General features: G+C 46.3%; 1 protein-coding gene across 6 annotated transcripts; it reads left to right on the top strand.

Annotated features, from left to right (window-relative positions):
- Positions 1-22: 22 nt before the first annotated feature.
- CSTF2 (cleavage stimulation factor subunit 2) lies at positions 23-23,818 on the top strand. 6 transcript variants are annotated; one of them, XM_048514228.1, is made up of 16 exons: positions 23-173; positions 4,854-4,932; positions 5,137-5,306; positions 5,443-5,579; positions 6,130-6,249; positions 6,359-6,532; positions 8,087-8,210; positions 9,232-9,276; positions 9,507-9,548; positions 13,953-14,012; positions 15,864-16,005; positions 17,211-17,380; positions 18,615-19,099; positions 19,809-19,934; positions 21,305-21,437; positions 23,611-23,818. In XM_048514228.1, exons 1-15 carry the CDS (start codon positions 116-118, stop codon positions 21,425-21,427), a joined length of 2,055 nt encoding a protein of 684 aa, XP_048370185.1. In that variant the 5' UTR covers positions 23-115; the 3' UTR covers positions 21,428-21,437; positions 23,611-23,818. The 6 variants fall into 6 exon arrangements, with proteins under 6 accessions (XP_048370185.1, XP_048370184.1, XP_048370188.1 ...); XM_048514227.1 differs by having other exon boundaries at positions 8,084-8,210; XM_048514231.1 differs by lacking the exon at positions 9,507-9,548.
- Positions 23,819-24,612: the final 794 nt, after the last annotated feature.

Raw genomic sequence — 24,612 nt, 5'->3', positions numbered from 1 at the left:
GGAGAAAAAAACCTGGGACAAAAAGCGAGGCGGAATCGTTTAGGGAGAGGACCGGAAGCGTGGTGATCGGAGTGGCGGAAGCCGCGGTGGGCGAAGGCTCCGGAGCAGGAGGAGGATGGCGGGGCTGTCGGTGCGGGATCCGGCCGTGGACCGGTCCCTGCGCTCCGTGTTCGGTGAGGGTGGAGGGAAGCGGGAGGGGGATTCCCGCCCCTCCTGGAGGGTCGAGTTGCTGCTCATCTCAGCCCTCCCCTGACTTATCTGCAGGCTCCATGGCGACTCCATAGTCCCCTCTGGGCTTTGGCTGTGTGGAATGCTGCAGGCCGTTAGTCTTCCCAGGGCGAGGATTAGGAAACAGGAGACTTCCTATTTTTCAAAAACCTGTCCTTTCTAGCCTTGAAAACCCTCCGAGGTCGCCATCAGCCAGCTATGACTTGGGGGCGCTTTCTACCACTGCCACCGTCCCTTATCTTAAAGGAGCCCTTTGTTCCTTCTCCTTCCCAAGAAATCGGGCAATGGGGACAGGTTTCTGATGAGGGAGGCTGAAGACAAGTAAGCCACCATGGTGGACCAGCGGGTTAGGAGTGAAAAGAGCCCTGGCTAAATCTTCCATTTGGCCTTGCAGTTCCCTGAATGCCTGGATGCAACCCCGCCCCCCTCACCACCTCACAGAGCTGTTGTGAGAATAAAACAGATGAAGTGAGAAGTGTGTATTGTGCCTCTTTGGAGAAAGGGTGTTTTTAAAAAAAAATATGTTGGAGGAGGGAACAAATGTAGAAATCACTGGCTAAAGTCTTGGCTCTGCCACAAACTTGTTCCTTCAGCATCGACCCCTCCCCCCTTCTGTAATATAGATCTGTATCAAATGCATGTGAATTACTTTCAATACTTAGTCCTAACCATTTTATAGGGTCGCATTATGCTGGGACTTAAAGCTGGGGAGTGAAAGGGGTTAGGAGGAAATCCTTTACAGGCGCATCTGCTATGCATTGGCATGATGAACATTCACAAATGGCTGCCAGTGTGCCATTATACCTAGCATTGGTTTTCAAGCTTTCTGTTTTCACAGTGTTTTTGTATATCAAATAGATATACAAAATCAGCCGAGAGTAGAAATGCATGTTGTGCTGGAAGATACAAAATAATTCAGTATCATCTTAAAGACAAACACACTTATTGTAGCATAAGCTTTAGTGGGCTTGTCAGATGCAATGGTAAAGCCGGCTCGACGTAAAGCTTATGCTACAGTAAGCGTTTGTCTTTAAGAGGCTACTGTATATTTCATTTGTTATTGCTCCAATGGTTAATACATCTGCCCCATTGGAATTTGTACCCAGAAAATGTGACTTCCAAAACTCGGGTTTGGGTAGGGTGTTTGCAGGGCAGAAACCGTGAGAGAGCTGTTAATCCTTTTAATTACCTACCTATTCTCCCACACATAACTGCTAACCTTCCCCAGGATTATATCTGGGTTTGGAGCGTAATAGGGAAAAGGGGAACTAGGTGACACATGCATAGGCAAGGTTTGCTGGGGAAAAGCGGATCTCTTGTGATGGCTATTGATTCTACTCTGCATAAGTATGTGTGACTGTGCTCCATTAGCACCCTTCAAAACACTCCCAGCACAGCACTGAAGCTCTATATCAGGGGTCTGCAACCTGTGGCTCTCCAGATGTTCATGGACTACAATTCCCATCAGCCCTGCCACTTGGCCATGCTGGCAGGGGCTGATGGGAATTGTAGTCCATGAACATCTGGAGAGCCGTAGGTTGCAGACCCCTGCTCTATATAGTAAAGATCAGTAATTAGGGGCAAAACTCTTTTACAGGGAGATTGGTCTCCCATGACTTCCATGACTGATCTTTTGGCTAAGGGATGATTAATTGATTTGCAGGGAATCTCAGGCTTCCTTTGCAGTTCAGTATGAAAATGAGTGACATTGAGGAAAAATAAAGATGGCCAGCAAGCCTTCATTCCTTCCTATCCTGTTTTTGGTCCTTTGTACCACTTTCCTTAATACGTGTTTAATCAGGCAAATAAATGCTCTAAAGGGGGCAGGGACCAATAAGTGCTTCCTGGGTTACTGCATTCAAATATTTACAAATTTCACATCACATATTCCCTAAAATGGTTTTCAAATTAAGCCAGATGGTGATGCTGAAGAATTGGAGTGTGCCTGATGTCCATGCCATTGCTCAATGCAAAAAGATGAGTGGAGTATAAAGCAATTCAAACCCGAGTTTGCTCTGTTACAGCCTCAGGCTGGTGGGCAGAATCCTTTAGTTAACAGTGTGTGTTTGCTGCAGCTAGTGTGGAGTTCTGGAGGTACAATTCTGGAGGTACCATTTTACTTAACTTTGCTTTGTTAAAAATGGACAAATGTGTGCATTTGTCACTCCCTAGCTATTTCTAGCAACCACTTGGCACTTCCTATTTTGGACTGAGTGGTTGCAGAAATTGAATAGCTGCAGCAAGGAAAGCAAAGCAGGGAAGTTCGTCACTGTTCATGCTCTGCTTGGATGCTCCACCAAAGCATGTGGGTGGCTGCTGTTGCTGGACCTTTAGTCTGATCCAACAAGGCTGTTAAGACATCCTTGTAGAAGAATATGTCAAATGGTGCATGATTACAAGAAAGCCCCCCCCCCCCATACTTCCATCTTTGTAGGCTGCCAGCATCCTTATTTAGAAAGTTCCATTAGCTACAATGGGGTTTACTTACAAGTAAATTCACTTACAATTGCCCCCTGTTCTGAAACCCTTATCATTTTTAAAGGAACCAGCGGTCTTTAGGAATGCTTGCTTTATTAGCAGCTGGATATGCATCTAGATATTCAGGAAAAATGCCATTGAAAAGCACGCCTGCCTCTTCATCTACAATGAAAGGAACCAGTGCACAGCTGGAAATATGTCAAAAGGGAAGCAAATGACTTTTTAAGAGTCTTTTTAGCAAACATTTTCCTATTCGCCATCTTCTAAAAATGTCAGTGTATCTGCTTCACTAATGACAGTAATGTTAAAGAGAGAAGAGTTATACGATTTTGTTTATCACTGAGCTTTTTAATTCATGGAGCACTGAACTTGTGTGTCAAACATTATTAGAAGTGTCCTGGGTGGACATATGTAGAAGTATAGAAACAAGCCCTTGTTCATATCTGCTTGTTGACCTAAGGGAGTAGAAATGGATCGCAGAAGCTGTTGGTTCAAAAGCAGTAGAAAAGCTGCATTAAAAGGAAACATGGGTCATTAAATCATCTGGTTGAGTAGTTCTTTTGGGGGGGGGGATAACAGTTTGGAAATCCTACTCCGGCCTCCTAAAACTCCCATTCCAGTATTCTCTAAACTCTGATCCTCTGAAGATGCCAGCCACAGATGCAGGCGAAACGTCAGGAGAGAATGCTGCTAGAACACGGCCATACAGCCTGGAAACCACACAGCACCCAAATTCTCTAAACTGTCACCAGACTAATATCCCACACCCTACCCCCTTAGCTGAGTTCAACTGCTGTCAATACCCTGTCACTTCTGCAGCATTTTCAGCTTCCATGCGAGCTGTGGTATTGTTAATTTACAAACTCACTGTTTTCACATACTTGGGGACTACCCTATCATTAGAGCTGTGCATTATCTATTGGTGATTTGGTTTTTGTGGTTTCAATAGCCATACGGGTCCCAGCCAGTTTATTATTTTCCTGCATCATCGTTTTAGTTTCATCAGAGCCAAGCTCAATAAAGATGTTTAAGTTAGTTTTAAGAGACTTAATGTCACATAGAATGCTCTCAATCATGGTATGCAGCCTGATAAATGGTTGGGGAGAAAAGGTAGATATATTTTTGCAGAAAGTTGCGTACACATTTTTCTGCACAGGCCACATCCGTTAGGTCTTCATTTCTGTGCCAGTGTTGGATTAGAACATTTGTGGATGTTCGTTGCTTTCTACGCTCTGGAACTGTTAAGGAAGAAGGCTGAAGAATTGGGGTCTGCCTGATGTCCATTCCATTTAAAATTCAAAGAGCCATTTTAAACAGTGTAATCCTAAACAAAGTTCCACTGTTCTAAGTTCATTGAAGTCAGTGGGCTCAGAAGGGCAAAACTCTGCTTAAGACTGCACTGTTCGTGTAGCAATGTATGTTTTCTTTTATGTTTTCTTCAGAAAGCCTGTTATGTTACTCTTTGAACAAAAATTTCTTCAGACTTCCTGCAAAACTAATTTAGGTAGATCCATGCTCATCAACTCTTCGTATTTGAAGAACGAAGTCTGATCTCCCAGATCACATGTTTTACTTTCCTAGAAGTCTGCACAGCTTCCAACTGATAGAATACATTAACCAAAAAGTATTTGTTGCATCTTATATAGCACTTGAAACAATATAAAATGTGAATGTTGTAGATGTCTTTATGAGAACCAACTCTTTGGGTTTTCAGCCAATAAGGTCATAAGAATTCCAAATATATTTGTTCAAGTAATGACATGTTATGATTTATGCATTATGTTCTCTGTGTTCGATTGTAATGGCCTTTGGCCATATGCAATAAATGCTATTTGTACCTTGTATAACATGAAACAGGAGTGTAAAAAGCTGGCTTATTTTAAGCTCATCGTCTATGTCAAGGTCTTGTTGGCTTGGAGGACAAAATATGTGACCTTCATGGCCTTAAGCATGAAAAATGAGCTGTGATCCTTCCTAGCTGGGTGACCCACAAAGGTCTCTATAGGGTGCCAATATATTTACAATATCATCAATATCTTTACAATGTTCTGTTGGCCCTCGTCTCTCCCAATGCCTCTCTTCTGATTACTTCTTATTTCAGTGTTGTGCATTTAGATTGATTATCTGCTGCTTTCTTGGTCCTGCAGTGGGGAATATACCTTACGAAGCCACAGAAGAGCAGTTGAAGGACATTTTCTCAGAAGTTGGACCTGTCGTCAGTTTCCGGTAAGAATCAATCCAGTGAAGAGTTTCCCAAACCAGGGACTGCGGGGATGTAAAACTGAGCATGGCACAAAGTTTGGGACTGGATGAGAGAGTGTTACAACTTCCTGTCTTGTTGCAACGTCTCAGAGCCCCATTTCTGACGGCTGCTTCCCTGATGTCTTTCCGTGGGTAAGAATTACAATGTTTCTGTCCCCTCCTGACTAGATTGGTGTATGACAGAGAGACAGGCAAACCAAAAGGCTATGGCTTCTGTGAATATCAAGACCAGGAAACGGCACTCAGTGCCATGCGGAATCTGAATGGGCGTGAATTCAGCGGGAGGGCTCTGCGTGTGGACAACGCAGCCAGCGAGAAGAATAAAGAAGAACTGAAGAGTGAGTCTGAGCTCCTTAAGGAATGGGGGGGCAGAGGCAGCCGCTGCTGTCTGCTACCTGTGGCTTGAAGTAGGCCAGCAACCTGTTGAGTCGCAAAAAGTCTTGCCCTGAACTTTTTCCCCTTCTTCTCTGCCAGGCTTGGGCACTGGGGCCCCTATCATTGAGTCACCTTATGGAGACCCAGTGAACCCTGAAGATGCTCCGGAGTCCATCAGCAGGGCTGTTGCCAGCCTCCCACCTGAGCAGATGTTTGAACTGATGAAGCAGATGAAGGTCAGTGGACATGAGAGCCAAGAACCATTTGCATTTAGTCGATCCAAGGTGTGAAAGTAGTTTTATGGGAAGACATAAGTCTCTCCCAGTTGAAAGATTTTCAGTAGCAGGGCTAGTGGAAAAACTCTGCATTAGAAGCAAGTTAGCAATGTTACCATGAACTAGATGAGCTGGCATGGATGTTCTGTGTATCTTTACCCACGGCCCTGTGACTTGCAGAGAGAGAAGAATGCTGAAGTTACTGCAAAAACCTCTAAGACATCAGCAATAGTTCAAATTCAGCTTGGCAGGTGTAGCTATAACCTTTGAGATTTTGGCCTTCTAGACAAAGTGGAAATGCTGGTGAGATTCACAGACCTCTTAATTCAGGCGTGTGATATCTAGCTCCTCAAAATCAATCTCTGCCTCCTAGGAATCTGGAATCCAATCAAAGGTCATTCTGTTGTACAAGAGATGTCCTGTTGAAGTGCCAAGACCTAGGCTAGGGAGAAACATTCCCAAAACTTGGAACTTCAATTTAGCTGTTATGTGGGGTTCTCTTCCTCTACAGTTGTGTGTCCAGAACAGCCCTCAAGAGGCTCGGAGCATGCTGCTGCAGAACCCACAACTTGCCTACGCTCTGCTGCAGGCCCAGGTGGTGATGCGAATTGTGGACCCTGAGATCGCCCTGGTATGCCTCAAGGGAGCACCTGGGGCAACGTGCTTTGATTCCTTGAGTATCTTTGTGCTCCATTTACAGGCTCTTCATTATCATCTCTTTCCCCCCCACCCCCTTTTAGAAAATTCTGCATCGCCAGACCACAGTTCCTGCTCTGATTCCAGGCAATCCGCAAGCAGTTCCTGGGCCTGGACCAGGAGCTGGGCCAGGGCCTGGGCCCGGGCCAGGGCCCGGGCCGGGTCCAAACCCACAGATGAACCAACAAAATGTCCCATCATCCCAGCCACAGCCAATAGTAAGTTGCTTTTGTGTCCTATTTGATGGCCTCCCTTGGCACCTGTTTGGTCCCTTCGTGAATCAGGATGCTGGGCTAGATGCAGACTGACCCAGTCCAGGAGAGCTATAGGGTTGCAGACCCCTGGTCTGGAGTGTACCTCTTCAGTCCGTGACTCCTCCAATTTAGCATTTCCTCCTTACAAAATAATTTGCTGTGACAAATCTTATGTTCGTGTTTGCTAAGTATTCACCTTTACACAACTTAGGTTTCAGTTCATACCAATAATAATTTGTTTTGGGGCAGGATAAAAATTTTCCTGCTGATTGGCATTTTTGGTTGTTAATCGTAACATTTATAGCCGGCGTTTCTGTCGCAGTACTCTTGAGGAAGCTTCCACATAAAAAATTACAGCGTTGAGTTCACCATTAGAAACCCAGACTGAAACCATTGTACACAACAACGAACAGATTGTTAAATATTTTAAAGCTCCATTAGCAAGAGAATCAAGAACCAGTTGGCAGAGAACAGCAAATCAAATGGTTAAGTTAAGAAGAACAATTTAACAAGCCCCTAAAAAGGCTATATGGGAGAGAGAGATCAAAATTGTTCCTCTCGCTGATCACCGGTGGGAGAAAAAGCCACAAAAACTAGGTCAGGAGAAACCACCCACAAAGCCAGCAAAACTAATGAAGAGCTTGGGAAGAGAGAAATGGCTTTGGCAGGCATCCAGAACTCAAAAGTCTAGGCACTGGGCCAGCTAATTTTGAGAGGCAGTTCCAACAATAAGGTGCCATAGCAGAAAAGACCCAATGCACCTACGCATGTTTCTTTTGAAAGTGGGGGCATGTGCAAAAGAGTATGGTCAGCAAGGATTGTATGTGTTCTGGTGTCCAGTTCCAGAGGATCGAAGGCAGAGGTTCTTTCACACTTTCTAGGAATGGCACGTGTACTGGTCTATTACACACAAAGTTGAAACATTTGTTGACTGGCAGCAACAAAGAGGCTAGTATAGCTAATTCTTCTTTGGTTGCTGTCAGATCCCATCACTTGTAACCGGTTACGTTAACATGGGATATCAGATTTAGTTACATTCTCTTATATAGTTTTTTTAAAAAAATAAACTTGCTTCTTTGTTTTCCATCTTTGTAGGTGATCTTGCAATTCTCTATATACTGCAGTCAGAGTTCTTAATAAATTTCATAATCTTGAGGTTTGCGTTCCTGTAAACCACAAATGAACTTCAAGTTGAAAACTAGATATCGAGGTGAAGGGGTCTAACTTGGGTCCCTTCCGCACATGCGGAATAATGCACTTTCAGTCCATTTTCACAATTGTTTGCAAGTGGATCTTGCTATTCCGCACAGTGAAATCCAGCTTCAAAGTGCATTTAGTGGATTGAAAGTGCATTATTCTGCATGTGCGGAAAGGGCCTTCGTTTTGCTGTGTGCAAGATGTGTTTGTTTATTGTATGGACGACGATTCTATCATGCAAGCCTCTACTTAAAATGTTAGAACATAGATGCAGGTTTTTCTCCTGCTTAAGAACTTCATGTACTTTTTCCCCCTAAGCAGGGTGGCATGCATGTCAATGGAGCCCCTCCTCTAATGCAGCCTTCTATGCCAGGAGGAGTACCAGCCCCAGGTCAGATGCCCATCTCTGTACCTGGCCCCGGCCCCGGACCCATGGCACCTGGTGGTGAGTTCTCCAGTGTCTCTTGTCCAGCATTTATCCTTGAGTTGGTAGCTGTCAATTTAGACCGAAATGGTTTCAGGGCCTTTCCAGGAGCTAAGAGCTGTTGTAACTGGTACCCCAGGGCTCAGATTTATGCTTCCCTTACGGGTGGTGTAACTCCATTTAACCCTATAAAGTCCTGTCCAGCGGTGGGTTTTTTGCAAAATTTCCCTGCCTCCTCGCATCACCGCAAAGCCGTCTGGAGGTTGTGGTGCAGCAGCAGCACCATCTCTGGCAGCCTCGGGCCGTGGATTGGGCTGTAAAACTGTTAGATCAGGGGTAGGGAACCTGCGGCTCTCCAGATGTTCAGGAACTACAATTCCCATCAGCCTCTGTCAGCATGGCCAATTGGCCATGCTGGTAGGGGCTGATGGGAATTGTAGTTCCTGAACATCTGAAGAGCCGCAGGTTCCCTACCCCTGTGTTAGATCATAGTACACTCTAATAAGAGAACCATAGTATTAATTAAGCCTGTTTTATAGCACAGACCATCCTGCAACATACTTCAAGAATTGCTGCACAAAATCTGGCAACATTGTATGTTATATAAGAATTGGTATCTTTAAGCAGCAGGGAAATTTTAAAAAATTGACCTGGAAATCAATGCAGCAATGGTAAAATAAAACTATTTTTATCAACCTGACATTGGAGAAACCTCTGATTAATCATTCTTCCCTCCCAACCACATACACCCGGACATCAAAGGCTAAAGCTTTGTCAAAAGGCTAAGCAAGCATGTCTCCAACATGTTTCAGTTTACCACATGAGCACTGGAGGCCACGTGTTGTGATCCTAGCTCAAGTGCAAGGCATGAAGCTAGGAAAGATGGGATGGAATGCATCAATGTTGGGTTTCGTCGCTTTATTCCAGTGCTGCCAGTTTTGCAGCGAGTTTGCTTCTTCTGCCTTTCCTTTGAACCCTGTAACTTACCCAGAGCCTTCTGGATATTAAAAAGAAACCTGAAATGATTTTCTCTCTCCCACAGGGGGCATGCCAGGAGGTGGGCCGATGCTCATGGAACGTGGGCAAGGTAAAGCAGATAGCTGAGGGTCAGATCCTGGTTAGATGGCATGTCCCAGGAAGGTTCCTGGTTTCTGTGCTGGGGCATGGATAAGTTTTGGGCGGAGATGGAAGTCACAAATCGGGAGTGTGGGTGGACAGTCCCCTTTAATAAATATGGATGCTCCCCACCAACTAATGGCATATAACCCGCTGTCAAGCTCTCTGTAACTCTGTCCCTCCGTTTCTCTTTGCGCTTAGTGGACAATGAGAGTGATGCTTTCCCCAGTAATTCTCCATCAGGTACTTTGCATGTTATGCAGAAAGCAGGGGAAACACCCTTTGGTTGGGCTCCACAGTCTGTCAGGTAGCGCTTGAGCAGCGTCGCACCTGCTTTCTTTTGTTTCTCCAGCAGGGGGTGCCCTGGCAATGCTTCTCTCCCCCCCCCTCCCCTTATGCAAGGTAATGGGGCTTGCTTTGTTCTGGTGATGGAGGCCAGGGAAACTATGTGTGAGCGTGTTTGTGTGTGTGTGTGAGAGAGAGCTGGCGATGTAGCTGCATGTCCTTCCACCTGTTTTTTTTCCAGAACGCATCATTAGTTCTGCAGCGCCGCTTTCTTGCAGTCAGACCAAAGACCCTTCTTGTCCAAAGACCCAACAGTTGTCAGCCCGTTTTACTTTACTGCAGTTCTCACTCAGGCAGAGTACATGGCGTGAAATGATGCATGGGAGATCTAATAAACTGTTCAGTAGGGCTAGGATTACAAAAATGAGAAACCACGCCAACAAAGTCACAGGCACAATATGTCTAGTGATGAGGAAACTGGGGTGACACGCAGAACGGTGCAGTAAAAGCAGGATAGTACATACAGCAAATTAATAATATGTAGCCTCCTGAACCATCCTGTTCTCCTTTATAAACATGCCCTTTTGAACCATTCTGCCTTGTGTCGTTTTGCACAAGGACAGAAGCAGGGGAGCTGACCATCTCAAGCAGCCTATTCCAAAGATGGGGTCTGCAGCAAAGAATGCGTATGTACAGGTGGTTTGCCCCTTTGCAGGATGGCACCTGCAGGAGGCTTTGGTCAGCTGGGTGAAGCCGTTGTAGCGGAGCACAGCTGAGGAGGAGGTCCTGTGGATAGGAAGATCCAAGTCCGTGCCAAAACCTGAACCTTGAACTGAACCTGATAACTGTTGAGTAGCCAAGGAAGCGACTGCAGAATGGGTGTAATGTGCATACTCTACCTATTTCCTGTTAGTAATGGAGCTGCAGCGTTCTGTGCCAGCTGGTGCTTGAGGTGAGATTCCCCTGGTAGCTTAGCAGTGGTGCAGTTAGGAGATTTAAGAAGCTGGACTTAATGGTCTTCTACATCTCTCTCCCCCTTTCCCCAAGATGGTATGTTTCAAATGCAAAGTTTCAACCTGCTTTTGGGGCCTCTCCACTGAGCTTGTGAACAGGGACATTGGACTTCCACCGCCAAACTTGTCCCTGACAGTGCTAGTTGGCTTTTCCATTTTGTTCTCCGAGCAGCTTAAGAGAATGATTTGCAGCCTGCTCCTGAACTTCTTTAGTCAGACGTAAATCTCGCTGGTTTTGGTGGGTTTTCCAGGCTGTGTGGCCGTGGTTTGGTAGGCCTTGTTCCTAACGTTTCGCTTGCATCTGTGGCTGGCAACGTTAGGAACAAGATCTACCAGACCACGGCCACACAGCCTGGAAAACCCATCAAAACCAGTTGAATCCGGCCGTGAAAGCCTTCGACGGTAAATCTCACTCTTCAGGGAGGTTTGAGCCTGAGTAAACTTGCGCAGGAGCTCAGTTTTAGTGTTGATTCAGAGTGGGGATTTGTGGCTAGACCTTCCACTTGCATGCTTCAGATGTTCAAAGCATGTTTGCTTCGGAGTTCTCATTGGTTTTCTGCATTCATACAGTACAGGCCATGTTGGGAGGCATAGAGGGAGCCTGTTCTCCTTTCCTAAGACTTCTAGCCTTTTGATCTCCTCGAGAAACCCTTGTGATGCCTACCATTACTCTTGTCAGCAAGTGGCAGTTTTGTGAAAAGATAGTTGTTGTTTTTTCACAATGCTTATCAGTTATCATCTCTGGCCAAAATGCCAAAGACGTCAAACCAATGAGCCAAATGTATAAAATCAAACTAATACTTAACTGCTGAATACCACCACTAGTAGTAGTAGTAGTAATCTTTATTGTTTAAGCCGTTGGTTATAACATCCAAAAAGAATAAATAATCTAAAAGGAAAATATTGCATACAACTCAAATTAAAATAAGTCTGTCTTTAGATTAAAATATAAATGAATTACATTCACTATAAACAGATTAAAATGCCACATTTATTTTATGTATTCTTTGATTACTATCCCACCCTCCCGCCCTCAAATACTATCCACATCAAATACTTCTACAGCTTCTTACATGCTGAACTGAATTGTCATTGAACTGAACAAGTCATCAGTTTAAGCAGTGCCTTCCCTCCTTTATGTACTCTGCTCACTTTTTCCTAGCCGCCAGAGCAAAAAGAGCCATCTTCTAGGTAACATAGGAATCGATGTCGGTTAATTAAAAAAAATCAGTTTCTCATCTTCAGACAAAAAGGCTGTCGTAGGTATTACCATACCCTGTTTCTCCGAAAATAAGACATCCCCTGAGGATAAGATGTAGTAGAAGTTTCATAGGATCAGATCATCTGAAGATGCCAGCCACAGATGCAGGTGAAACATCAGGAGAGAATGCTACTAGAACACGGCCATACAGCCCGGAAACCACACAGCACCCCAGTGATTCCGGCCGTGAAAGCCTTCGACTATACATCTCTGTATCTTGTTTGTTATCCCTCCAGGGCAGCTGATTGGCTGCTGTGCAAAACAGCGTGCTGGGCTAGATGGAATGTTGGTCTGACCCAGCAGGGCTGTCGTAATTACTTCAGACACTGAAAACAGCCCATTCACAGCATTGCAAGATGGGAAATGCTTGAGAAAGTGGGTTGTTTTCTTGTTGGCAACACAAATGTAGAGGGGTGGGTATTCCCCTCCAAAGGCATTTCAGTGATCAGGTGCAGAAATTGAGAAGTCTGCACTATGGAGTCTTTGCTGTGTCTCCCTGGCAAGTGAGACACAACCAGCAGGGCCTCATGTGGTCATCTTAGGGCACAGAAAAGAATAGATGGGAGGGCACAATCTCTAAATCCAAGCTGTTATCTACATCAGAATGACCCAATCTTTGACTTGGTTCGTATGAAATGGCAGACTTACGTGAATGACCCTAGGGCCGTGGTGGCGAACCTATGGCACTCCAGATGTTCATGGACTACAATTCCCATCAGCCCCTGCCAACATGGCCATGAACATCTGGAGTGCCATAGGTTCGCCACCACTGCCTAGGGCAGGGGTAGGGAACCTGCGGCTCTCCAGATGTTCAGGAACTACAATTCCCATCAGCCTCTGTCAGCATGGCCAATTGGCCATGCTGGTGAAAACTGATAAGGCCATAATTCCCCAGGCTGATCTGGAAGCAAGTTCTACTAGGGATCCCCTAGGTTCTTGCTGTTCCTCTTTTCTGCACTCATGGCCAAATAATTATATATTCCAAGGGTTGCAACAAACCATAGTTCTCCTTTCGGTCTAAACTGACAAGCTGCAGTTCATGCAGGCTGGAACTGTAGTCTGTAAACAAACGGATGTCTATTTTCAGGTTTGCAGTGGAACCGCATGCCTTAGCTTGTTGCAAATGCGGACTATCTAAATATTTGTCTGGGTGCAGGAAGAGAGAGCCAGTTAGCCCTAGCAATCCCTCAAGGTCACTCACATACCTTCTAACTATGGTTTGCCATCTCATTTGAACCATTAGAGGAGAATTTATGTCTGGAGACACCCAGAAGATTGTCAATCTGACAGATGTTTTGCTCCCAGCATCCCGCAGTTGTATCTCAGGGCTTTTGCAGAATAGCTTCCCACTGTTGCGCTGTGATGTCATCATTGTGAGACATAGAGAATAGACCCCTGGTTAGTGCTTATTTTCTTCCTTCATTTATACCCCACCTTATTCCCCAATGGGGAACCAGTACATTTTTCTCCTGTGCTCCATTTTATCCTGTGAGGTAGGGTATGCTGAGTGTGTGTGACTGGCCCACCCCTCATGTTTCCACGGCAGAGTGGGGGTTCAGACCTGGGTCTCTGAGATCCTAGTCTGATGCTGAAACCACTGTACCGTAATAGAACTTTTGTACCCTTCTGCTGGGTGCCATAATGACATGGGAACCATCACATGGCAATAGCTCATTGTATATGCAGTCCCCCTCTTTTCCCAGCAGAGCAGACCCACCCATCAGAGCAATGTAAACTGCAAATAGATCAAAGCAGGCAGACAGGAGGGATGCCTGTCAAATTTGAGTGTCATCGCTGCTTAGCAAGTTTATGACTGAATACCTACTCTGGAAGGCGGGATATGGCCCTTAGAGGAAAGCCTCCACTCTTTGTGGCTGAGAGCACCTTCCTGAAATATGGAATTGGATTTTAGGGGAGAGCTCTGTCTGTTTTTGTAAGAGCTAAAAATGTAATGGATGAAATGCTTTAACCAGGGTTTGACTCTGTGTGTCCGTGTGTGCATCTGTGTGTGTGTGTGTGTGTAGATGGTAAGTGCATCTCCTGTTGATGTGACAGCTCTTTCTCCCTCTCTTCCTGCTGTGCGGCCAGGAAACATGCAGCTCTCTCCTGTGGGACCTGCCAGGCCTGCCTCTATTGAGCGAGTCCAAGGTACCTACAGCTCTTTCTGGCTCCTCCTGCTTGTTTGCCTGTAGTGTTAAATGTGCAGGACGAGATCTTAGGAACTATGTAGCTCGGAAAACCAAACAAAAGTCGTGGTTTCAGAGAAGGAGCTTCTTCTGGGGCAAAAGGACCAGAGGGCAACCATTTTTGCTTGTGGATAGAGGGATAGACCATTCTAAGGAACATCTCCCCCGTGGGCCTTGACAGGTTCATTTTTTTAACTTTCTGCATTCTTTAGTCAGCTGTTGTGTTGCTTCTTACAACTTTGTGTTGTAACTTCTTACAACTTGTGTTGCTTTGTATCTGGGCACAGATCCCAAAATGTAGAGATTCTGAAACAAAGGTGCTGTCTGTTTTCCTTTCTCTCTGTTGAAATTTTAGATTATAAGACTTGTAGGGTAGGTTTTCCTGGTTCCATAAGTATCACGCTCCTTGTAAAGCATGTGTTGATGCTGCTGTGTAAAATAAGAAAGTGGTACAATAGACATTTGGCAGTTGTGAAAGGTGAGCCTATTTTACAGTGAACAAAGGTAAGAGCTTAATGCTGTCCAAGTAGCTGCTTGTTTATATTTCAAGAAGACAGCTGTGGTTAAGAAGGAGACCGACGTGAAGCGCAGGCCTTTCATGCAGAGGGTCCTTTGTTCAGTCCCTGCCTTATCTGCTGGGAGAGACCTTGACCAGAAGCTTTGAAAACCCCTTGCCAATCAGAAGAAACAGCGCTGAATGAAATGGACTAACTCAGTAAAAGGCAGTATCCTGTGTCCATATCTGTGCATAACTGATGTGATAGGCACGTGGCTTGGACAGCTACATTTCTGAGGCTGTATAAATAATAGAGAATACAAAATGCACAGGGTGCAAATGGTTGTGTCAGTTTCCCCATTCAGACAATAACTCACTTGATGGGCTCAAGGATTTGATTGAAGACGTGAGAAAGACAGGAGAAGACAGTTCTGGCAAAAAGGCGCCAAAGCAGTTGATAATATGTTGTAGCACAGTGGTGGCGAACCTAGGGCACGCGTGCACAGAGTTCTTCATGTGGGGGGGGGGTCGCCTCCCTCACACACACATCTAGGCTGGCCTGGGCTGCTGGACTTGATGTGCGTGCACCTCAGCAAGCAGGGAGGACTTGGCTGGTGGGCCTAGTGCCTGTGCTCCAGGTGGCTGCTGCCCGGCGGGAGGGCAGAGGGGGCAGAGATGCTAAAGAGGCGCAGAGCAGCACATGTGGGACTTGCTGGAGGCTACAGCAGGCTGGCCCCTGCTCGAGGGGGTTATTCAGGTTAAATTGCCACGTTGGCACTTTGCGATAAATAAGTGGGTTTTGGATTGCAGTTTGGGCACTCTGTCTCGAAAAGGTTCACCATCACTGTTGTAGCAGATCCGCACCCCCACGCGTGAACCAAGTTATTCAGAAAAAGTCCAGCCTGAAAGCTCGTCCCAGCCGCTGAGCTTCAAGGCCAGGGAAACAGATAAAGCAGCACCTGCAAATGCTAAAGCTCTCCCCAGCAAGTCCCCCCTCCCAGCAGACATCCTGACAGTTTTCTAGGAAACATCTCTGACAAGTTCCCATTCGGATCTTCCCTGCTTTTCTTGAGCGTGACTATTTTGGAACAGGCAGAGATGGTATCTCAGAGGAAACAAGCCCTGGCAAGGCAGTTACAGGGCTGTGAATGGTGTCTTGGCCACATTGTGGCTTCTTCACCCAGCATGCTTATCTTTGCGTGTCACGCATGCTTGAAATATTGCACCTCAGCCCAAGCAGTGCTGATCTCCCGGTGGCCTCACAATGGCTTCCATCCTCAAGATCCTCACGGCCCCCTTTCTTTGTTTTCCTGACAGTGCCGATGCCAGACCCACGGGCCCCCATGCAACGCGGGCCGATGCCAGCTAGCGGCCCACCACCCCGAGGCCTTTTGGGGGATGCCCCGAACGATCCCCGCGGAGGGACCTTGCTTTCCGTCACTGGAGACGTTGAGCCCAGGTAGGTGGAACAGAACAGAGCTTGGTGGAGTTGGTGCAACAGAGGGATTGTAGGCTTTCCTTGAGACCCTGCACCGTGTGCAGTCATTCTGAACGTAAACTTGGATTTGGTCTTTTCCATCTCCCTTTATTGTGGAGAAGATCAACACAGGAAGGGTTGGTTTTCATACCCCACTTTTTCCTGCTGTAGAAAGTCCCAAAGCAGCTTACAATCACCTTCCCCTCCCCCACAACAGGCACCTTGTGAGGTAGGTGGGGCTGAGAGAATTCAGAGAGAAATGGGACCAGCTCAAAATCACCCAGCAGGCTTTATGTGGAGGAGTGGAGAGACGAACCTGGTTCACCAGATTAGAGTTTGCCACTCATTTGGAGGAGGGGGAATCAAGCCCTGTTCTCCAGATTAGAGTCCACCGGTCTTTTGTTTTTCCCGCGGAGCTTCCTTCTCTAAAACAGCAGATGAGGGTGCAAACCTATGTACAGACTATTCCACTTCAGACTAGAGGTAGGATCTCGAATAGAATGGTCATCCAGTTCAAAAAGGCATCCCCTCCAGGGCTGTTACCCCATTAAGTTGGCCATATTAAGTTTTAGTCACGTTGCCTTTCCACCTAACTATAGTATATGTGCTGCCGAAGAGATCAGATGCCACTAACTCATTCATCAGATGTACATAAGTTTCAATATGGACAAAATGATTCTAAAGGACGTTTTAGGTGATGCCTCAGCAAGCATAGGCTTGGAAGAGGTATTTTCCCATTCTCTCTTCGCACAGGAAGGAATTCCCTTCTTAAGGCAGAGCTTGCTACCTGCAATCTTTACTTGGTTTTAAAGTAATATGCTTCAGAAATCTGTTGCCTGATTAATGGGAAACATTCTGTAGCCTGTAAAAATGGCTTTTAGTTTATCTGTCTAACCCATTAATTGACTTAACTATTGCAACCCTAATTCCATAGCGAGCTATCATATCAGGGAGATAGCTAAGCTAGCAGTTTTCCCCCTGCTATTTAACTTTCTACATGCAGGGATTTTTTTTTTGTATTAAGTAACTGTCATGTGATCCTGAAGTCTTCAACAGTGCAGCCTGATCTCAGATTTACTCCTTCGTCTGCTGTCAGTCAGGATTTAAGGGCTGGGTTTCCAGCTGTTGCCTCTTGTGCCTTTTCCATCTTTCTCTCTTTTTAATCTACTTTCCACCGCCTTCTGCAGGGGTTACCTTGGCCCGCCCCACCAGGGCCCACCTCACCAAGGCCCACCCATGCACCACATGCCTGGCCACGACGGCCGAGGGCCACCCCCACATGAAATGCGAGGAGGACCAATGGGAGAGCCCAGACCCTTGATGGGAGAGCCACGAGGACCTTTGATGGATGGCCGAGGTGAGAGGCTATTGAGCACCATGGGCGAGATCTGTACCAGGCAGCGTAGAGATAGCGCAGTGCCGGAGGTGGGGAAGGGCAGAAACTTGGCCACAAAAGCCAGGCTGTGGGCTCACTGTTGAGGCTGCACTTTCCCCTCATCTCCTTCAGTTCCCACCTTGATACCTGGCTTGCAGTAACCATACTGTTGCCATTTCATCTGAATCTTAAGCAGTGGTGGGATTCAAACATTTTAATAACAGGTTCCGATGGTGGTGGGATTCAAACAGTGCCGCCGCCGCACACACGCACCTCCAGTTCCTATTGGGCAGGGAGGTTGCTTTAGTAACCCCTTCTCGGCACTCAGAAAAAATTAGTAACCACTTCTAGAGAAGTGGTGAGAACTGGTTGGATCCCACCTCTGATCTTAAGCCTAGGAAAAGTCAAGACCTGGAGCATGCCACTGGGGGCGGGGTGTGTGCTCGCACTGAGACTGTACTATAGCCGATGAAGTCTTGCCCACCTGTGATCCAGGCCAGCTTGGTCACACTGAAGACACAGCAAATAAAGTGACATTTCAAATTAGGCCAGCTTCTGTTTAGGGGGTGTAAAGCATGCAGTCCGGGGACGGAGCCGGCCCTTTGAGAGGACTTATCAGGCCCGCAAGCTAGCTGAGGCAAAAACCTCCCTCACAGCCATCCACCTGACACTGTGGTGGGCTCTGTCTCCAGTGGCAGCCATTTTGTGGTTGCTGCCACTCTGGTGTGAGAAGTCCAACAGTGCCTGCAGACTCAAAATGATTGGGGACCCCTAGTCTAAAGACACATGCGCATGTTGCTTCTTTAGGTATTGGAATTGCTTTGCAAAAGTAAGTGAACAACCTAGGCCTCTGCTCAGAACTGCTTGCAACCTGTCAGTAGATCTAAAGGACAGGAACTGGGAGCAAGGGTATGCAGACAGGGTACTGTCCTTTTAGATGGTAAGCCAACTACATTAGTAAATTTCCTATCATCTCTCTGGTCTCTCGTCCTACCTGCATACCAATCTTGGCGCAAAACATTGCAAATCCTGCAAAAACGTAAGTCCAGTTCAAGGTAAAAAGTACAGATGAAACACTAGTGTAAATGAACAAAAGAGCTTAGGGGCCTATGAAATCCAGATCAGCACCTCTGGCATGGACTGTGGGTGTGTAACTTGGGGCACTTCTATATCTATAGAACAGAACGTTCATAGGTTTTGATTGCTTTTTGTGTAGGGGGCAGAGATCCAAGAGGCATGGAACCTCGGGGCATGGATGGCAGAGGTATGGAGCCCAGAGTGATGGATTCCAGGGGTATGGAGCCCAGAGGAATGGAGCCCAGAGTGATGGATACCAGGGGTATGGAGCCCAGAGGAATGGAGCAAAGAGGAATGGAGCAAAGAGGAATGGAATCTCGAGGAATGGAGCCCCCAAGGGGCATGGAGCCTCGTGGGATGGAACCAAGGGGCATGGAGTCCAGAGGCATGGAACCCCCAAGGGGCATGGAGCCCAGAGGCATGGAACCTCCAAGGGGCATGGAGCCCAGAGGCATGGAGCCCCCAAGGGGCATGGACGCAAGAGGCATGGAGCCCAGGGGCATGGAATCCAGAGGCATGGAATCTCGGGGACCTGGTCCCAACCCGCGTGGTCCAATGGCGGGAGGAATCCAAGGTCCCGGGCCTCTTAACATGGCAGCTAGTGGTCCACAGGGGCCTAGGCAGGTATGTGCTTCTTTTCATTGTTCTGCTGTCTTTACATTAAGAGGCATTGAGATACCCTGGATTTAGGGTTGAAGAGTCCCACTGGGCCAGATCAAGCCAATCATGCAATGATTGTTTTTGAAAGGAGATTGGAAGGGGAGGGATCTGTCTTCATAGCTATCACCAAACTTTTGGGTTAGTGTTTGCCTAACTTACCCCTTAGTGTGGTTATAAAGGTAACTTCCTCTCCCCTTCCCATCCTGATTACTGACTGCCCTGAAGTCCTTTGAAGAGGACAGGATCAAAATAGTAATTGGCAAATTCCTGCCAGTGGTGAAACTGTGGGTCACATCCAAGGGTCAGCCCAGTGAGACCATGTCCAATTCTGTTTGCAGAGAAGAAAAAGAGGAGTTTGGATTTATACCTTGCTTTTCTCAACTGTAAAGAGTCTCAAAGCAAGTTCCAAACTGTTTCCCTTCCCCTCCCCACAACAGACACTTTGTGAGGTCGGTGGGGCTGAGAGAGTTCCGAGAGAACTGGGGCTAGCCCAAGGTCACCCAGCAGGCTTCATGTGCAGGAGCAGGAAACAAACCTGATCACCAGATTAGAATCCATCGCTCATGTGGAGGAGTGAGGAATGAAACCCAGTTCTCCAAATTAGAGTCCGCCATGCTGGCTCCCCAGATCTTTTCAACGTGTCTGCATCTCATTTTTTCCATCTTGCCTGCAGGTTCCTAACATGGCAGGGACAGCCATGCAAACTGGAGGCATGCCTGGGGCAGGCGTGCAAGCAGCCAGCCAGCCTGGAGGCTTCAGCCCTGGCCAAAACCAGGTAACACCCCAGGATCACGAAAAGGTAAGCGAAATCAGGCTGGCCGGGGGTTTTGGTGCTGTGGGATGACATCCGTCTTTGCATCTTTAGGTATGAGGAAATGCTTGCTCTCAAGGTTACCATGGATCCCCCAAGAGGTAGCGTCAGCTGTGGTGCAGAGGTTGATGAGGAAATGGCAAGCGCTGAATTAATTGGCATAGCCCTTTTTTCCAGGCTGCCTTTCCAGCTATCTCACTTTGCTGTGAGATAGCTGCGCATTGCGAGCATAGTCTGTGATTTTGTTTAGAGATGTCCTTGACCTGGGTTGGTGCCCCAGGTGTGTCATGCCATCTACAAGCATTCCGAGTGTGTGCTTTCATACCATTTCATGGCACAGAAGTGTGTAGGACCAGGATAGTTATGGGAGAAGAATTAAAAGGAAGTGTTATGCTCCCTTCAGTTGGAGAAGTGAGACAGATGCCTCTTCTATGCTGGCCAGGCATTTCTGGAACAAGTTTGCTGAAGTAGGGCAGTAGAATATCTCCTTAATAACTTTCAAGAAATGTAACTTACATACAACTTGGCTGAATTCCAGCAAACTAAAGCAGGATCCTCTGAAGATGCCAGCCACAGATGCAGGCGAAATGTCAGGAGAGAATGCTGCTAGAACACGGCCATACAGCCCGGAAACTACACAGCACCCAAATTCCTATTGTGTTTTTTTAATAAAATTATGCTCAAGACAGTTTGCAAATAAAAAGATATATTAAAAGTCAAAAAGAAAACTAAAACCCCGGAATATATTGGGCTTAAAAAAGAATAAATAAATAAACGGTATGAATGGTTTTAAAAATTCAAAGATCGTGTTCAAAGTGTGACATATGATAATCATTTGTTTTGTCACTGGCACTAAAAATTTAGCTACGGGTAAAGTTATTTCCAGATCCGGGTCTGACATCAAGAACTGAAAAATACTATTAAGTATTCTTTGGCACCAATTATGGGTCTTATTAGTCTGTTCTTTAATTCATCATAAAGGCGACAGTTCAAATATTGTTGGGAAGGGAAGGAGAGAATGATTCATTTTTATTTATTGACTTCATTTGTATTCAGCCTTTCTCCGCAGTGGAGACCCATAATTGCCTAAAACATTCTCACTGTTTAATTTGCACCTTTACAACTGCCTTAAGAGGTAGATCAGGCTGAAAGATTGTGACTGGCCCAAGGTAACCCAGCAAGCTTTCATGACAGAGTAAGGATTTGAACCCGAATCTCCCGGATCCTAATCCAGTTCTCTAACTACAAGAGCGAGAGAGGACAGGAGGACTGTGTGTTGCAATCAAAAAACAAAGTCCCTACTTTTATAATGCCTGGATTTTCCCTTTCTCACCCATTTCTTCCATTTCTCCCTTTAGGCTGCGCTCATCATGCAGGTCCTCCAGTTGACGGCAGACCAGATAGCCATGTTGCCTCCCGAGCAAAGACAGAGTATCCTGATTCTGAAGGAGCAGATACAGAAGTCCACTGGTGCCCCCTGACAAGCTTGGGGTAAGAAAAGAGGGTGCTCCACTGGACTCTGCTGAATAGCCACTTACGCTGGAAAAGCTACCACTTTAATAATATGTTGGGATTCTCCCTTGGGAGGAGCTATCAGGCGCAATAGCAGGAGGAGTTTCATTATGTTCAACTCTCAAAGGACAATCCTTTGGAGTGTAATCCCCAAACAATTTTTCCTGGCCATATCCCTGAGGAACATCGCGATGCCCACTTGTATTTCTTTACAAACAAATATATATAATCGGTTCAAAATAATGTTTCTTTTTGCCTTTCTCTGTCTATAGTTCGCTGCCACCAGGAATTTAATTCCAAACCCTTTTATAATTTCCCCTGAAGTAGCGTGTCGGAGCTTTATAGCAATTTCAAAGGGCAACATGGTCTTGACCAGGGGTCCCCAAACTTTTTAAACAGGGGGCCAGTTCACTGTCCCTCAGACTGTTGGAGGGCCGGACTAAAAAAAACTATGAACAAATTCCTATGCACAAATGATTGTAAAATGTTTGCTTTCACCTTTCAGCCTTTCTGTCATGGTCTATTTTTAGAACAGTGACCAAAGTATGTCAAGTACAGGGTGGGCTCCAAATATTGTTGAGGAGGCTGTGGAATACCTTCCCCTGTAAAAAAAAAAAAGCAGAACTTTCCCAATGAAGCATTCCATCTAACCCGGATCAGGTATCTTCCTGGGTTCTTTCCTCCCTAGCAGCCAGCGAGCGATTTGCCAGCCTGGCTGATGCCAATGGGAGTGAGGCGGAACAGAAAGCCTGAGAGCAACACATGGAGTAGCTGAGAGGGAAGGGTGGAGCAGGCATTGCCACGTGTAAGGTTTCCAACTCTGGGTCAGAAAATTCATGGAGATTTGGGGGTGCCATCATGTAATTGCAATCAACAGCCGTTGGGGCCGGTTCCTCCTCTCCCTCGAGCCCCCACTGCACATGAATGGAGCCATCGCCGCCATGCCTGGCAGGCCGGATAAATGCCTTCAGGGGGCCACATTTGGCCCCCGGGCCGTAGTTTGGGGACCCCTGGTCTTGACGAAATTACTAGTATGGGATTCCAGGTTAAAACAAGTCTCAGAACAATTCAGACTGTAGAAAAGATGGCCAAAGATCAGCCCCTTAATTAAATGCCTGGGTATTAAAAACTAACAAAGGTTTTGACCTGGCCTTTAAAACAGAGTAAAAAAGGTAGTAGGCCATCTTCAGGGGGAAGGGCATTTTACAGGCCAGGTGCTACAGCTGGTCTTTATTCACCTCATGCTTTACCTCTGAAGGTGGCAACACACAGAGAAGGGTTTGCGTGGTAGATCTCAACTGGCTATTGTGGGAGTAGGCAAGTCCTTCAGTGTGTCTGTGGAACTTCAGGAGAACATGGCTTTGAAGTACCCAGAGGAAATTCCTTATTGGTATTGTAGGCACAGAATTGTACTGAGATGCACCCTTGCTGCCTCTGGCAGAAAACTCTTTTGAGGATCTAGCCAACCTGCTGAATAAAGCAAGATGCAATCCTTTGTTTAAACCATCCCATCAAACAGTAGGGGGCTTTGTGGTGGAAGTGGGGGGCGGGTGGCAGTATTAAGCAACATCTCTAAGTCAAGGAGGCTGTGTTGTCTCTCTTGGCAACTGGTTATAGTGCCCAATGTCTCACATATAGGAAGTGGAGAGCCAGCATGGTGTAGTGGTTAAGAGCAGATGGATTCTAATATGGAGAACCAGGTTTGATTCCCCACTCCTCCACCTGAGTGGAGAACCTGGTGGACCAGATGTGTTTATCTGGTGAACCAGATGTTTCTGCACTCCTACATTCCTGCTGGGTGACCTTGGGCTAGTCACAGTTCTTCGGAACTCTCTCAGCCCCACTTATCCCCCCAGGTGACTGTTGTGGGGAGAGGAAAGGAAAAGAGCTGTAAGCCACTTTGAGTCTCCTTACAGGAGAGAAAGGTGGGGTATAAATCCAAACTCTTCTCTTTCTGATTTTTCACCTAATTCTACCTCCCTACCCTTTTGCTTGCTGTCTTAACAATGCTGATTAGGGTGAACAGCTACTTCCCGTCTTTCAGAAATCTTACTAAGTATTTCAGAATGGTCACCATATTCTTATTTAAGGGTTTGTTTTTGCCAACGAGGAGGGAGAGTAACTTCTTAACAGTGTCCCTTTATTCTCCTAGAATTTGGAAGATCTCTGATGAAACATCTGAAATTCAGCCCTTTGTGGAAGACATTCCTGAAGGTCCTTCTCTCGTCTGAGCCAGAGCAGCAATGGAGGAAAGCAGTTTCCTTTCCTCTCGCCTGGTTATTTCTTTACTCGTTCTGTTTTGTTCCTTGTGTTTCAAATGAAAAATTGTCCTAGATTCAAGTAAACCTCTTGGCTTGGTATCTGTTTGCCTTACATTTGTGTCCCTTTTTCATCTCCTGACATGGGGCCCTCCAATTGACTCATTTGTCCAACTGGTCACACCCTCCTTGTCAATTTAAAAAAACAACAACACTGGATTAAAGTTCTGCCATGCTTGCCACCTTCAGCAAAAGCAAGTCCAAGCAAGATTTTTGGAGCACTTCCAGGACATGTCAGTCACATCGATGGACTTGTACAGCCACAGCCAATCAAAAGTGGAGAAAATGTGACTAAGGAGGAACATGATGCCGATTAATAAAATAGTTGATGGTCCAGGGAGTGGCCATAATTCTCCCAATGTACTAGAATTTGGGAGCACCCACCAAAGTTCATTCTGAAAAGATTGACACAATGATTAACTGATAGAAGAAGAGTTTGGATTTATATCCCACCTTTCTCTCCCGTAAGAAGACTCAAGGTGGTTTACAAGCTCCTTTCCCTTCCTCCCCCCTTGTGAGGTAGGTGGGGCTGTGAGAGTTCCGAAGAACTGTGACTAGCCCAGGTTCATCCGGCAGGAATGTAGGAGTGTGGAAACACATCTGGTTCACCAGATAAGCCTTTGCCAGTCAGGTGGAGGAGGGAGGAATGAAACCCGGTTCTCCAGATAAGAATCCACCACGTTCCTTACCACAGGATGCTGGCTTAGATGTGTTTAAATTTCTGAACAGGTGGTTCCAGTTCAGTAACTAAAGGGAAAGCTTCATGATTGGGGAAAGCATGCTTGTGAATACCACTTGGTGGGGGAGACAGCAGGGTTTTGAGGACTTTCTGGGTA

Source organism: Sphaerodactylus townsendi, linkage group LG13, assembly GCF_021028975.2.
Source record: "Sphaerodactylus townsendi isolate TG3544 linkage group LG13, MPM_Stown_v2.3, whole genome shotgun sequence".
NCBI lineage: Eukaryota > Metazoa > Chordata > Lepidosauria > Squamata > Sphaerodactylidae > Sphaerodactylus > Sphaerodactylus townsendi.
This window is presented reverse-complemented; position numbering and strand designations above follow the sequence as displayed.

What these genes read in the sequence shown, in the direction of transcription:
- CSTF2 (XM_048514227.1), top strand. Translation starts at nt 116, where the DNA reads ATGGCGGGGCTGTCGGTGCGGGATCCGGCCGTGGACCGGTCCCTGCGC. An exon ending in TGGACCCTGAGATCGCCCTG is followed by an intron (nt 6,250 to 6,358) that starts GTATGCCTCAAG and finishes ACCCCCTTTTAG; the next exon opens with AAAATTCTGCATCGCCAGAC. An exon ending in ACCTTTGATGGATGGCCGAG is followed by an intron (nt 17,381 to 18,614) that starts GTGAGAGGCTAT and finishes CTTTTTGTGTAG; the next exon opens with GGGGCAGAGATCCAAGAGGC.